The 16,018-nt window shown below is 29.8% G+C and overlaps 2 protein-coding genes across 2 annotated transcripts; one reads left to right on the top strand and one right to left on the bottom strand.

Moving 5' to 3' along the window:
* The first annotated feature begins 724 nt into the window (after positions 1 to 724).
* On the top strand, positions 725 to 8,808 carry myo (growth/differentiation factor myoglianin). The gene is made up of 2 exons (XM_088195035.1): positions 725 to 2,311; positions 6,616 to 8,808. Exons 1-2 carry the CDS (start codon positions 1,922 to 1,924, stop codon positions 6,997 to 6,999), a joined length of 774 nt encoding a protein of 257 aa, XP_088051161.1. The 5' UTR covers positions 725 to 1,921; the 3' UTR covers positions 7,000 to 8,808.
* Positions 8,809 to 9,831: 1,023 nt separating this feature from the next.
* On the bottom strand, positions 9,832 to 12,211 carry HisCl1 (Histamine-gated chloride channel subunit 1). Its single transcript, XM_088193980.1, is given in 6 exon segments — positions 9,832 to 10,382; positions 10,446 to 10,622; positions 10,683 to 10,817; positions 10,977 to 11,059; positions 11,438 to 11,664; positions 11,734 to 12,211. Coding segments are annotated over 6 exon segments (1,311 nt in total). The 5' UTR covers positions 11,986 to 12,211; the 3' UTR covers positions 9,832 to 9,945.
* Positions 12,212 to 16,018: the final 3,807 nt, after the last annotated feature.

Genomic DNA, 16,018 nt, shown 5'->3' with positions numbered 1-16,018 from the left:
TATCGTTTTATGTTTATTTTTAGCTGCACATATGATTTATTTATAAATTATTTTTTGTTGCAGGTCGAATGCCGGCGGCGAACTGTCGGAAGTTGGGCTGTATCCTTTTCACGTATCCTTTTTTGAAACGGTTCTATGCGATGTTGCAAAGTGGCGGCTTTGTAACGTCGTTCTTAGATTAATACTATTTATTAACATGAATATGTGTACTTGTGTATTTATAACGATACAATCGTGTGCCACTTAATGATTTTAAGATTGACGTTTGCTCTTCCAAAAACGCTAATTTTAGAGTGTTATCTAAATATATGATTATGCGTCTTTTCGTACAAATAACATGTTTTGTGCAAACGCAATTTTGACGCAGTAAGTGATTCGATTTATACGACTTACTTCAGATCAATTTTCATTAGTATTAAATAATTAAAATAACAATAATCAATAATATTAAATTTTTAATACAATCTTGATTGTAATAGTGAAAAAATATCGCCAAAAATATATTTAATAAATATGCAATATAATTTCAGGCAGTTATTTTAAGGTTTAAAAATATATTTTAAAATATATCTAGATACTCAAAGCAAATAATATTTTAATTCTAGATTATTTTGTAAATAATGTTTTTAATCTTATCTTAAATTTGGAAAAATAAAAAAATTTCTTATCAATAATGATCAAACTTATATAATATTTGTATTATAAATAAATTAATAACATATAAAGCTCTTTTATGTGTTTTTATAATATACTCATATTAATACTGATCTTATGAATATTTTATTCTACAATTGCTTATAGTTATTTATATGGGAAAGGCGAACGATTTATGAAAATCCCAAAAAAATATATAAATCAAGATCTAGTCAATCCCTGATGATTTATAACAAGAACCTTAAAAATAGTAGGAGTAATAATTGTATTGACTTATTTTTATAATGTACAAATACTAAAAGTCCATGCTTCGTATCATATTAATGCAACAACAATGATTTTTTAGACTTTAGAATTGATGTAGTTAGAAAACATTAATTTATTATAACTATCACCCTAAGCAAAAATACAATATGTCACAAAAACGTAATTTTTATGTATGTTATTTAAATATTGAATTAGAACTTACAATATTAGTAATGTATTCAAATAAATCGTTCGGTTTCTTAGATTTTATGACCATAGCAGATGCATTACTGCTGAAATATCGAATTGTAAATTTTAATGGCGATGAAATCCAGGATCTAAGTAATATAAATACATTATATATGTATGTATCTATTTTTTAATATTATTCTAAGATACTGCTTTTAAGCTTTGTTGCTTACTACATTTTCAAAACTTTTCTGTTAAATACAGAAGCTTAATGTTTATATTTTTAAATATCAGATATCAGATTGTGTAGAAAAAAACAAGCATTAAGCCTATTTGCTTAATACGGTATTAAATTTAGCAATAGTATTTAACTATATTTAGATAAATTGTTAAATGCTATCATCCAACTTCAAGTTCTCAAAACTTAGTATTTTCTGCAAGACATATTATTTTCGAGGTTTGAGTTATTGGAAAGTTATTTGAATGAGCTTTCACGTCTAAAGAAAGTTTTTGTAGCTGTATTTTCGTATTATATGTTACATCATAAATATTATTTATTTTAAAATTTGACTCTAGCGCTTCAAATTCGATACGTTTGTAGTTGAGCATTGAGTGTTATTTGTGCAAAATCATATAAAAATTTAGATGACACTGTAAAATGATTTGGTTTTACTTGAACCATATGATTGATCCAACGATCTGGTTTTAACCATGCTTGAATCGTTACATATTTGTTTATTGATATGTTAATATGTTTAACAAAAAAATATAATTAAATTCATCTTTCACAGAGCCTCATCATACGCGGCACACGTGGAAGAACAACCGCGTGATGTACTACAGATTTGCCGATAACGTGATGCAGAGCCGATTGTTAGAGGCGTTCTTGCATGTGTATCTAGTGGACAGTGGTTCGAGGCAAGAGGGTAATAGAACTATAGTCGAGGACGACGACGATATATCGTCGGTGAGTGTGCAAGTGACTAGGGTGTGGCGGGGCCCCAGCAGCGGGTGGAATGCGGTGCTGGCGGGGAACGTGGGGGTAGGATTGACAAGGGCGCAGCTCCGTAAGGGGCACAGGGTGCGGGTGGACGTCACCAACGAGATCGACGAGTGGATGTCGTTGCCCAGGATCGGACTGGGGCTGGTCGTCAAGGTCGTCTTTGACAACAAGCGGCGGAGGTATCATGTGCCGATGGCTGGCGTCGAAGACATTGATCTGGTAAGGATGTTTTTATCTCTCAGTACAATAATGTAATTTTTAAGTCAAATATATTGAGAATAAACTCTTTTATCAGTTACCTTGAAGTAAGGAATGACCAAAAATGTATCATAGCTCTCTCCTATAAATTTTAGTATAGTCTTATCAAATCATAGATTTAGAAAACTAATTTTCATTTAATTTTTCACAAATCATGGAATGATTTTACCTTATAAAATAATAGAATGTCAACAGTTTTAATTGATTTATTTAAACAAGATAAGCAGAGCTTGAAAGATTACATATTATAAAACGAACTACCTTTATAGATTTACTACTTAAGTTCAATGAATAACAGAAGAAGTATCAGAAAATTTGTAATTCTAATTAAAAACAATGGTTAGAGTAATATTTTATTTTATTTATCTATAATACACAATTTCTATAGATGTTGTTATACTGATGTTGAAGAATAATTTGTCAAACTTTTGAAAATAAGCGTCTATCCGGATGTGACCAGGTTTGAGTATGGATTTTGCCTGTTTCTTTGATGAAACAGGAGTTTTTGCACTGTATTCTGGGTCGTTTTTAATCTATATTGGTTTGTAACTTGTCTAAAAGAGCACATTAATAGTCACATTAGAGGTTTTTTCTTTTTTTAAATAATACGGTTATAAAATTTCCTGAATTTCGATTACTTTTTGCTCTCTAGTTAGTAATCATAAATCAGTGGTAGCAAATCGATACAAAAATATTTTTAAAACGCTACTTCATTGCTATCGAATCCTTTGAAATTTGATTTGAAACTAGACTTTTAATAACCCCAAATTATTGTATGAAACAAGTCTATATGCCCAATGCCTATTTTCATGCACTGTCACTACAAGGTTTTCTTCAATGGCTTTTCTGCCTCTTTTCAGCAGTCCATTTTGCAGAAAGTTTGGATAGAATGTATTCCATGCATAACCAAAAGTTCAATAAGGATACAATATTTCGAATTATTCACTTTATAAAAATATACATAACTATACTTAAAAACTACGTTTCGAGCTTAAAGATTGTTATTACAAATATTTGGTTAATTATCTGTCGTTTGTCGTTTGAAAATACTAAATGTGTAGTAGAAAGATGATTTGGAGCAATGTTTCGACTTTTAAGTTTCTGAAAACACCGCCATGTAATATTTTATACCTCTTTACTAACGAAACTACACCTAATTCTAAATTGAAAATTTTACTTGTGACTTTTTTTTAAATATCTTTGGAATAGAAATATCATTTGGAGGTAGGGGGGTAAGGGGAGGGTATTTGTATGATTGTAATATTGTTATGAAAATTATTAAAATGAACGTTAGATAACCGAGCGATTTTATTACTTTTGACGTGGATTTTATAAAAGGATGTTATTATGGCGGGGGAGGGGAGAATTTATCTATTCTCTTTGAATTTTATCAGAAAAGTGCATGTCATTTAATGACATACTATGAGACTTAATAAAATTTAAATATTAAAAAAACGACTACTGGCTGACTTTTGCGAAAGTTCCCTGGTAAAAGCTGAAAGGACGTTCCAAAAAAAATTGAGTGTAATTAAATACTTAATTATTAAGATATATTTTTATAAATGCATTACTAATAATTGCTATTAAATTATTTTCGTATCATTCAGTGCCTTACACTTGTATTGATTAAATGTATTTAAAGAAATTAATTATTAGTGTGATTATGATGGAATGGAATAAAAATAATATTTGACACATTTGTTATAAATAAGTTATTTTATAAAACCTCTTTTTAAGGGACACGTCATGAATATGTTTAATCGTTATAATATACCAATGTAACAGTTTTTGTCGTATAATAAAGGACCAAGTTTTTATTGAATTATGTTCATGTGTTTAAGTGCTCTGATTGAACATTTTTACGTAACTTATGTAACCACGAGAGAAGCATTCATCTCGCAAATAGAAAATTTAAGCAATTCGCTATGGCAATAAAAGTCACTATGAAAGTAAAGTTCTAATACACTGAATGTCTTATTCTATATAGATATTAACGATTGTCAATTGAGAACTGAACCCACTTATAGCGAGATATTAAATCATTATTAATTATTTTAATTATGGGGATAAACATATTTTTGATTTAAAAAATCAAAATGCTGCTACAAACCTTTGTGATAGTATTGTTTGGTTGTGATAGTATTCCATTTAAATTATGTGAAGTTCAGAATTCAACTGGTTAGGTTCTAAATACATCAATTATCTTATTGATTGAAAAAATATAACGCGCTGCAACTGACATCGTCTTTTGAATCGAGAAATTTATTTAATTTTTAATGTTGATTGCCGCAAGAAATATTTGTTTTAGGCAAAATAAAAAAAAAAAAATATACGTAAATTTCATACTATTACATACTTCCGCATTGAGCGTGAATAAGTTGACAACTAGATATACATGAAAGGTATAATTTTGTAACTTATTGTGCATCATCTAAAGGTCGATAAGCAAAAGCTATATAATAAATTATAAAAAAACGTCAGAAAAGCAAATATACGGATTTTACACAAAATGTCAAACCTTGAAACTGTTGCCCTTAAAATGTCATTTCAGATTTTTTTTGTGAGAAGGGAGGGGGGAAGGGCAAAAGTTGGTCGTATTTTTAATATTCATGTATTATTAAAATTCATAGTATTTCATTAAAGGAAATGTATTTTTATGGGCAAATTAAAGGAGGACCCGGTTTAGAATTCACGTCAAAAGCAGTAAAATCGTGCTGTCACCGTCACAATAAAAAGCCCGGTTATCTAGCGTGCATATTAAAACTTTTTATAACAATATTACGATTTACAATAACTGAGAATCGAATGAGGAACATTTAAACATAATTTTGACCAATAGGAGAACGCAAAAGCAATTATCCTTTCTCAGAAGTCAAAAATCCACGTCAAAAGCAATAAAATCGTGTCGGCGCCGTCACAGTGGGAACGACGTGATTTTATTGCTTTTGACGTAAATTTTTGACTTCTGAGAAGTGTTGTTTTTGCACTCTCCTATTTAAGTCCGTAGTAATATCATATTTTTAAAACATAGTGTAATATCGAAATGCAGACAAACTATGGAGCAAATGCGAGATGCGACTTCTGTACTTTTTCTTCTGCTTATTTTTCCTGAGAGATAAATTGGTTTAGTTTGTATTTTGGACTTGACCTAATAAAAGTTTTAAAACTATAATTGGTTTAATAATTTTCATTAGGTTATGTTTGGGTTTGACCAGCAAATGGACGTTTCGCAACTGTCAAATTTAATTGCATTTAAGAGTAGCATATTAGCATCTATCGGTTAAATTATATTTTCGCTAGTATACATATGTATCTACTGGTGAAAATGTGTTTGGAATTCACTAGTGAAATTGTAACTTCACTGAAAAATACACATTCACGATAACATTTATACATCACATGTAAATAAATAATGATAAGTATGTAAATATAATAATTTTACTAGCACCTGCCAGATAAATTATATTTTCACTGGTAAAAATATATATCTAGCGGTGAAAATGTATTCCAATATGATTTCACTGAAATGACATATTTTTTTTTGTAATTTCTATGTGGGATTACCAGAGAATTTCTGATTTAAAAATTGAGTATTACATTAAGATTCTTACTATTTAATTAAATGACATGCATTTTTCTGGTCAAATTCAAGGGTTGACAAATGCCTACATCTGCTCCTCCAAATGACTTGTTTTTATTTATCAATTTTTTCATATTATGATATAAAAAAAGCTGTAGCGTAGTGGTACTTTTCATTTATATCTTAACCTTTCTCTTGTTTATTTAAAGCTCTCAATGACTTTTTTATTTTTGGAGAATTGGTGGCCGAGTAAAATCTAGTTGTCAGTATCGAGTAACCGAGTGACAAATATTTTATAATGATTATTTAAGGAAACTAGAACGAATATGATAAATACAATTGCGAGCCAATTGTATTAGGGTTTCACTCCACCTGCAAATCATCCTCCTTGTGAAAGCTGGGTTCAAGGTCCCACGTAGGGCGGCGGTCCGATAATTACAAAGGATAATTCAAACAATGCTTATTCGATGTGAGACTATTTGTGTTTTCTAAACAAGTTTAGAAGCTTATAGGTTTTGTAATATTTTATTTACTCTTAAGTGTGTGTGGCTATTGTGCAGTTGTAGGTGTTCTTTCGATTTTTAATGTTACCAAACCATTGTCTTTGTTGAATACGTATATTAAATAGTATGTACACAAAGAAACATCGAAGCATCATTTTATAATATTATTTATTATTTTTCAGATGCCTTATTTGGAGCTCTACGTAGACGACGAGCCCAGGAGAAGAACGAAGCGAAACGTGGGCCTCCAGTGCACCGAAAACTCTAAAGAAACGCGCTGCTGTCGTTACCCCTTAACAGTGGACTTTGTTGAGTTCGGTTGGGATTGGATCATAGCTCCCAAACGATACGAAGCAAACTTCTGCATGGGCGATTGCTTATTCGCGTTTATGCACAAATATCCAAACACTCACGTGGTGCATCTGGCGGCGCCGCCCCAGTACAAGGGCCCATGCTGTAACCCCAGGAAAGTGGGTCCTATATCGCTGCTGTACTTCAACCATCACATGAACATTGTTTTCCGATCGATACCGGGGATGGTGGTGGAAAAATGTGGATGCGCCTGACACGTGCAATTCGCGAATCGTTAGCTAACAAATATATGAGAGGCATTCGAGGGGACATCGATAAAAAAACTGTAGTCCCCTGCGATAAATGTCATGGTAAACGTAAGGTGTAAATAAATTAGCTTGAAATTATTGTCAAAAACCATCAAATAAGATGTGTACGGTTTAGGTGGATCTCGAACACGTATGTGTTTTTAAAGATTTTTTTTTTAAAAAGATTGAAAATCAAATCATTAAACATAGCTCAAATATATTTTAAAGAAGTATACAATTTTGGTTGGAAAGTTAGATGATAAGCTCGTTGGGTTTATTATACGAATTGTCAAAAAGTCGCTTTACCGTTTAAATTTAACTTTTGACAATATCGCTTCATATGTGTATGTATCTACCAGATTCATCGAGATCTAATTTATTTAGCTTCAGATACTCCCAGAGCACAAATTATTCTGCATTCGAAAATTTGCTTAAGTAGCTTCATTGTGGCTCTGACTTTATAAGCAATTATTTTGCTATAAGATGTGTTATATCACAAAAACTTTTCCAATACTTGCTAATTAAAAAAAAGTTTTTTGTGTCACGACTTTATTTTATTATATGTAACTTCTTCTCAAATTCCAGGACTTTGAGAGTTTAGAATATGCTCTTATCGAGATACTCAATAGAGACATCCATTCTGAGATTATTACACTTTATTGTTTAAATTAGACTCACAGTAAATCACTGTTTCAAGAAGCACCAAATTATAACTATTTTCTCCGGAAAATTTTCAATAATTAATTTTCAGAAAATGAAAAAAATATTTATTATTATGTATTATTTGTTTTAAATGGTAAAGCGTCTTATCGATCACCCTCTATTTATTTATTACATGTTTGTTCTATTTTTTTAAAAACAAAATTACCTATTGGGATCATGCGTGTCTTATAAAACCATCCTATTTTTTGGGTATGTGTGCATTATCAAAAATGTTCATGCAAAACTTTTTCTTTCAGTTTTAGTTTGAGTAAAAAAAATTAAATCGAAAAAATATATTTATTAATTATATAAACATACATTTCAAGCAGTGAAATAAAAACATTCAATTCATTAAAAAAATGTATTATTTATTTATTTTCAATAATCCATTTTCAAGTACATTTTTGTGATATTAGCATTTTGCGATTGTATTAAATTTTAGATTTGATAGTGTATTACAAATCCTGATAAATTTAAAATTAACACTTATACTTGAATATTTAATATATGTATTAAGAAAATTGTACATTAGGTAAAAAGTGTAAATTATTTTTATTCTATAATAACGTTTTAGTAAATCAATTTACTCGCTAAATACAATATGCAACTATTGAACGATTTAGGAAAAAAATGGTTTATTATGTATTAACTAACACCAAAACGGTGTGATTTTTTATTTTATGCAAAAGAAGACACCTCAACATGCCATACTATCATATAATTTAATTTATATGCCCAATGTGTCACTATCATTATTTAATCAAATGTTTTTTTGATTAGTGATATTTATGTAATAACTTGGTTTGTTGCATTATGGTTTCATTATTTATTCTTTATTTGTGTGTAAACGTGTGACCACGTATGTTTGTATTTGTACTATAATCGAGGGCTCTATGTAAGATGTTCCATTTTTTTGGGAAAATCGACCGTCAAGCTCCCCGTTTTAGAATTACCAATTTTATACGAATCATTAGCTAATAAGTTAGAGTTATTTGAATTTTTTATCGGTGATATTCAAATATGGATAAGTATACAAATAAAGATCTCAATAAAATTTAAAAATCACATTAAAAATTCGTTTTCACTCATGCGGTGAGATACTTTTCCTTTCGCTCGCTCGCGTGTTAAGTGACGAGAGTGAGTGAGAAGAAGTGGGCGTGCGGAACGCATATAACGCACGCCCTTATTGCACTTAACACGTGAGCGAGCGAAAGGGAATGTATCTCAACGTACGCGCCTTATCGTTATATAACAAGTATTATATTTCTACTCCTTAAGATTATTTATTAATTATAATAATAGCAACTGTACATTTTTTATTAACACAAGCGCCGCAATTAATTATAGTTGAGCTTAAAATAAAGTGAATTTATTTGGTTTAAAGTTTCAAGGTTATCTATCATTTTACAGGTGGCACAATTTTTGTAACCTTTAAAATATGTATCAACTAAAAATATTAATATATATTGCGCAATTATTTATTCATTAAAAAAATATAGTGATTCTTTTAATTTTTTGCTTGCATATCCTGTGTTGACAGATATTTTTTTTATTTAACACAATAAATAATTGACTACAAATTATTGTAAGACTTTCAAATAAAAAAGAATATTAGCTGTATTAAATGATTAATAATTACAAAAATGTGTATATATACTACAAAAAAAGACATAATCTATCTTAATCAAAAAAATAAAATTACAATTATTTTTTTAGTATTTGCAAGAAATACCAATAAGTTGTCAAATTAATTATAACAAAATCAAGGTATAGAATATTATATTTATGACTCACTTTTATTTTATTTTTTTCTTAGCAAGAGTATGATTATTCTACATTTATACATAATTAACTTTTACACAAAATCAAGTTATAAATTATTTATTATAATAGATTTTTTTTTAATTTATATAAATTACTTTATTACATAATATTCTTATACATAAATAGATATATAAAAATCAATTTCTATATTAAAATAATAAAAATGATGCTATATCAAAAAAAAAAATACGAAAATTATTAAGTTATATAATTATATTTATTAATATTAATTATAAATCATAACACACGATTTCCAATAATTATCTGTAATTATTAAGATTACATAATATTTACAACGTTTATTTTTACTTAATTTATTTTGTTATTTTTTATATGTGAAACGATGTATCTAAATGGCGCAAAGTATAGTTAAATATTCAAAGATGTTTAAAGAAATGTTGTCCAATATACAATGTTCAATATGAAAAAAGAAAATGGAAAGAAAAATCTGGAAAATCTATCAATGAAGAGCGCCGTTTCTCTTCCATGACAAAACGTATCATATTGAGGCACAGCAATACTAGGTCTTGGTTCATCATCAGGAAATACACTCTAAAAATATTTATATAATATATTAAAAAAATGATTTTCTACTTTATTGTAAGATTATAATAATACCTTAAAACCATCTAAATCTGATCTGATATCTTCATCTGAATATCCTTTCATAGCTTTTGTAGCAATAGGACCCATGTAATTATTCACTACAGCGAATTCAAACAAGGATAAAAATACAAACACCGAGCAAGAAGACATCCAAACATCGATTGCTTTCACGTATGAAACAGGCGGTAACGATTGTTGTGATTGTGTATTTTGAGTGGCTGTATAATAAATATAAATTAATGTAAATATATTAAAAGCGAATAATAAAATAAATATAATACCTAAAGTTAATAGCGAAGTTACTCCTAACGTGACTCTTGCTGGAATAGCTTCTGGTTTGATCCAAAAGGATATCCACGACATCACAACAATGAGAGCTGAAGGAATATAAGTATGGAACAGATGATAACCAAGTCTTCTGCGAAGCTGGAACACCACCGCCAAACAGGTGAAGTTACCTTAAATGTCAATAATTTAATTTTCCGCGAGTATTGTTATTAAATATTTATATGGTTTACCTGTAGAGTATTCAATGGTACAGTCAGATGTATAGTTGTTTGCTATGTCGAGTTGCGGTAGTTCTATTTCAGGATTTACTACCAATGGATCGGTCATGTTCCATATGAATCGTAAATCGTGAACGGTGTGCGAAACTGTAAGGTTTAATTTAAAAATATACAGTTTCATGATAGGTTATGTTTTCAGTGAAACCATATGACTTTCTCACTACATAGATTACGTCTGGCAAAACCAGAGTTTCGTGTCAAATCGATCGCAATACGAGGTCACATTTTTTTATTAACTATACTTACGACTTTCGATCATCATTGAGCAAATTTGGGTGTCGTGTGGATACGACTCGAATTTCATGGCACAAGATAGGACTAATGTCAGCCTGAAAAGGTTAATCTTGATTATAATGTATAACAATATTTTTGATACAAAGATTAAATAGCTCAAATTATATAACAACTATGTTTTATTAAGCTTCTCAAATTGTCAATAAAATATATTTTAAATTACATTATTATGACTGATTAGGGATTAAGATTTTCGAAACCTTTTATACATAAATAGATTTTTTGTCTTGAATAAATTTGATCTCAAATCATTTATTTCCAAAAGATGTTTAATAAAATTTGCTACTCTTGATTGTTTATTTTTTTTAGATGTACGGAAATCTGCAGATCTTTTTAAATTCATTTCATGTTAGGTGATTCAAAATGGTATTCGAATTAAAACTAAAGGCAGCATAGATATAATATAAACATACTTGGACATGTATAGAAGAGTTTTGTCATGGTACAGCCATAGATAATGATTCGGTATGCTCATTTCGTGAAACGTGACTTTCTTGGCGTTCTTGAAAAAGCAATCTGGTCTCCAAATGCTGTTCAACCACTCCACGTCCAAAATTCTGTATTCTTCATGCATGTTTTCGGGAAGCCTCAGTCTTGGATCGCGCCACGATTGTGCTAGAAATATATCTGCCACGTAGGTCTTGAAAATTAAACTTTATTACTCTCTCATCTATTAAGTATTCCACTAACGTTATGAAATAGAACAAACCATCGATTCTTCGTTAATTGAATCTAACGATAGAACAGTCACGTGAAAGTAAACTACGGTGGCTTGACCCAAAAGCTTTGGCGCTCGATTTTTATCATAGTACTTTCTTTTGATCGGTAATATGTCTGTGAGCGATAGGCTAGATTCCAGATTCTTCAGTTCTAATTCATGATATGATGCATTTGATCTGTAGTACAATGTTACATACATGTCAAATGCTATTTTATACAATTGTAACTTTATATGTTTCATTATAGATTTTAGATTTTGCAATCATAATTTTATTTTATTCCTAAATACAGTGTTTCATCAATGGATTATATTAGATTATTTGGAATTTAAATTACGATGTTAATAAAAAAAATATTATTTATTTGGGTATAAAATATCACAAAAAGAACTTAATTTTGCATTACTAAAATATTCCATATGGATATTTTTATAGTTTATTGTCTTATTGTTACATCAAAAAAATTAATCTACAAACTGAACCTACTTTAATGTGTAATAATATGTTTCTTCAATATTAATTTGGATTTTGCATGGTTTGAAAAAATGAGTATGATTATTTAATAACGATAGAATTATACATAGAGTGTAAAATATCGCAAATAAAATTGATAATAATGTTATAAATATACAGATAATGTTATCACTTAAATATCCTTTTATATATATTATTATATTATTGTTTATGTTATCGTAGGATATTTCTCAATTTTTATGTAACTGTATAAATAGGCCCGACCCACTGGTAAAAAGGAGAATCAGAGTGGGATTTGTGAACGGAGGCCGAACGCTAGACGTTGTTTCGACTGTAAATAATTAATTCAAATATTTATTAGAGACAACAAATGAAAAAAATAAAATAATTACAATAAGTGAATTAGAACATTATTTTTGCTCCTTTATGACAATAAAAATGAACATATTTTATTGGTATAAATATTTGACATATTCAACTAAATATATCTAGGAATAGCAACTTGCAGTCTTAAGATCTATGCGCATTTTTACAAACATTGACTAATTTACAGCATAAGTTTTAGAAAGATTCTTGTGGTTAGTCTCTGATTTATGGTTTAAAGCAGATGCAATGACTAAACAATCAATATGAAGATTTCAGGGCAAGAATATTTTATCCTGTAAATTAGTGTTTGTTTATTATTATTATTTAAAAAAATACTTAAGGGGGAAAAATGTTATATGATAAAAATAAATATTTATGGTTATATTATTCATGTGCTTCATAAAAATATATTTGGTAGGAAATATGGTCTTTTTAATTAAAGAAATTGCTCAAATGCCTTAACATACCGTTAAACAAAATACATAACATATTGATTCAGATGCATCTAGAATTAATTAAGTCGTTTTATCGATCTTTAAAAAATATGTAAATTCAAGATGATGGATAAAACCGCTTTTATTTATGAACCGCTTAAATCTACAAATACAAATTGAATACTTACAAAAATGTTTTGCTTCTGCCCTCACTATACACATCCCTCATATTGAGCATCATTATTATGCAACAAAAGCCGAAATGCATTTTACGTGCGAATCAATTAAAAATATTTGTACGAATCGATAGTCGCATTGAAAATCACTTCATCTTCAGCAACCACTCAAATACCACCACACTTTCAGTTCCTTTTTTCTATTGTTAAACTCACATGTCGTTTCGGATTAGTTTCCCACTATTATACGACCGCGATATAAACAGGTCAATACGTAATGCGTTGAAACGATAGAATGTATAATCAAATTAAGTTCGTGGTGGTGCTACGACAGCGTGCTACTACGAATGACCCGAATAACCACACTTAACATCTGAACTGTGGATAATGGTTTTTAATATACAAAATCAATATTTTAATTACACCATTGTCCCTTTTGACATTTACAATGCTTACAACCAGCACGGTTAATTATGTTTATTATAAATTTGTGATTATTAGATTTTTTTGTTTGATTTTGAATTGCTTTTGTCTTCATTATTTATTTTTTGGGAAATTTAATAAACAAGCAGGTCTAATTTCTTTTATGACTATTTATGAATATTTCGTGTTTCATACAATAAGAAGCGTTCAAATTTCCTTACATTCAAGTCCTTCTAAAAATATTTTGTACGCTGATCCTTTATTGTGTTATCTACGAGTACCAATAAAAATCAAGAAGACGACTGTGCTCAAAAACCTTTTTGTTTCATTTATTTTTTCATTTTCATTCATTCATTACATTGTGGAAAAAATATATTTTTAAAAATCCGGGCAGCAAAATCTGTCTTCTTTTGCAACAATAACTCGATAAAAACATAATCTAATCCAATTATCTGTCTGACTATTTATAAATATTTCGTGTTTCAGCGTTTAAGCAATCTTCCTTACATTCAGGTACTTTCAAAAATACTTTATACGCTGATCCTTTAATGTGCTATTTAAAAATTGTTTATAAAAAAAATATGGATCATTTGTCCCTATATAGCGGCAGACATGTTTATCGGTGAATCCGTTTATATTTGTTTTTAAAATATTCATAGTGAAAAACAAATATTCGCACAAACAAGTAGAAACAAAGAATATTTAATGAATTTTAATTAGTTTAATGAAAAATTATTTAAATTTTTAATGACAAATGTATTATAATGGCAGATCATAGTTGCACGTTGAGTGAAGAATCTGACGCCAATCGACACATATCGGAGTCGTGTTGCTGCTAGGAGAGGGAAATGGGGTCTGATGATCCATATCTGTGTTACCAGTCGCAGGGGTGCTAATCATATTGATTATTATGGTACTTCCTCCCTAGCAATTTAATATTAGGAGAGACTGAGGCCCTAGCGTTACATTTATCTGGAGCTTTTGTTGCCAAGTTTGGTTTTTCTGCTGAAATACACCGGCGGTTGAGGCTCTACGAGGAAGCTAAGTAGTGTTGCTGATACAGGAAAAGAGGTAGGCTAAGTATCTTCCTCTGTGTGGCCAGTCACTGCTCCAGGAGTGGGTTTTGCTACTGGTAGACCGCCATCAAAAGTGAACCATGCAAATCAAGCTACTACTGGTACTTGGTGTATAACATTTACTTAATATTATACTATATTATAATTTTATATTTTCAGATAGTTTACAAAATTATAGCAGCTACTTAAAATACTACCTCTACTATATTAAATGGATTCAATAAATCAAAATTAATTTGATCGAAGATCTATCACATACGAGGGATTGCAAAATTTCGCAGCCTTATATAGAATGAGTAGAGCGTATTTATTTTTTGTGAAGTTATGGGAAATGGTAGTGGCTATGCAATTTTATTCGCTAGTCAGTTAGCCTGCGATTTTTGTGGAATTTTCTGAAGTAAAGTCTGAATCATTGTTTCCAAAAGAAATTAACACTAAATCTAATTCTTGAAGACACTTTAGGAACAACTTGTCCTTCATACACAATGGTGAAAAAGTGGGCTGCTGAATTTAAATATGAGAGGGAATGCGTTGAAGGGTACAATATGGTAATGGCAGATAGAGGAATCGATGTTTAAGAAATACAGAAAATACAGAAAAATATAATAAAAGTTTATAACAAGTCAAAAATTTCAGCGAGATCCGTTAATCAAAAACATGTTCGTTCCCAGATGTCGTCTGACTTTCTACTTCTCATATTTTTAGTGAAGATTTGTATTACTACCGATGATACATGGGTTCTATCAGTTTTAATAAAAGCAACATTTAAAATAGAGGTATGTATTCACCACTATAAAAAAGCAATGGTGATGCCATCTAATGATAAAGTGTTGGCTTTTTTTGTTAGGATAGAAAGAGTAAAGCACACACATTAACATTTACGATGATTGAAATTTGTTGGTCTAGCTTGAAACGCTACCTCATTCTCTTTACTCACCGTATTTAGCTTATTAATATATTGTTAAACCCCAAATTGGCAATGCGGAGAGTGGCAACACTTGGCGGGCGTGCATTGCGATCGTGGGTTAGCGGGTGGGAGATCCAACGGCACCCACCATTCCACAGACGTGAGACCGGAGCCGTAGCAGTAGCCAACCTGATGAACGGAAGCGAAGACGAAATAATTCACAATATATGCGAAACTCAAATAATATCTGGCAGGACAATGATTTTCATATCTTGCTGGGCAAGATAAAACATTTTACCAGAACAGAAACCACCTTCGGTCTTTCTTAGCCAGAACTTTGCAACTATTAAAAAGCTACGTACCTATTGAATGATTGATAAATTAGTTTTAAGATTTCTGAAAAATAACACAAAAATGAA

Source organism: Plectrocnemia conspersa, unplaced genomic scaffold, assembly GCF_051122295.1.
Source record: "Plectrocnemia conspersa isolate PC_06_02 unplaced genomic scaffold, ASM5112229v1 ptg000010l, whole genome shotgun sequence".
NCBI lineage: Eukaryota > Metazoa > Arthropoda > Insecta > Trichoptera > Polycentropodidae > Plectrocnemia > Plectrocnemia conspersa.
The sequence above is the reverse complement of the archived record's forward strand: the minus strand, read 5'-3'. Positions and strand labels throughout refer to the sequence as shown.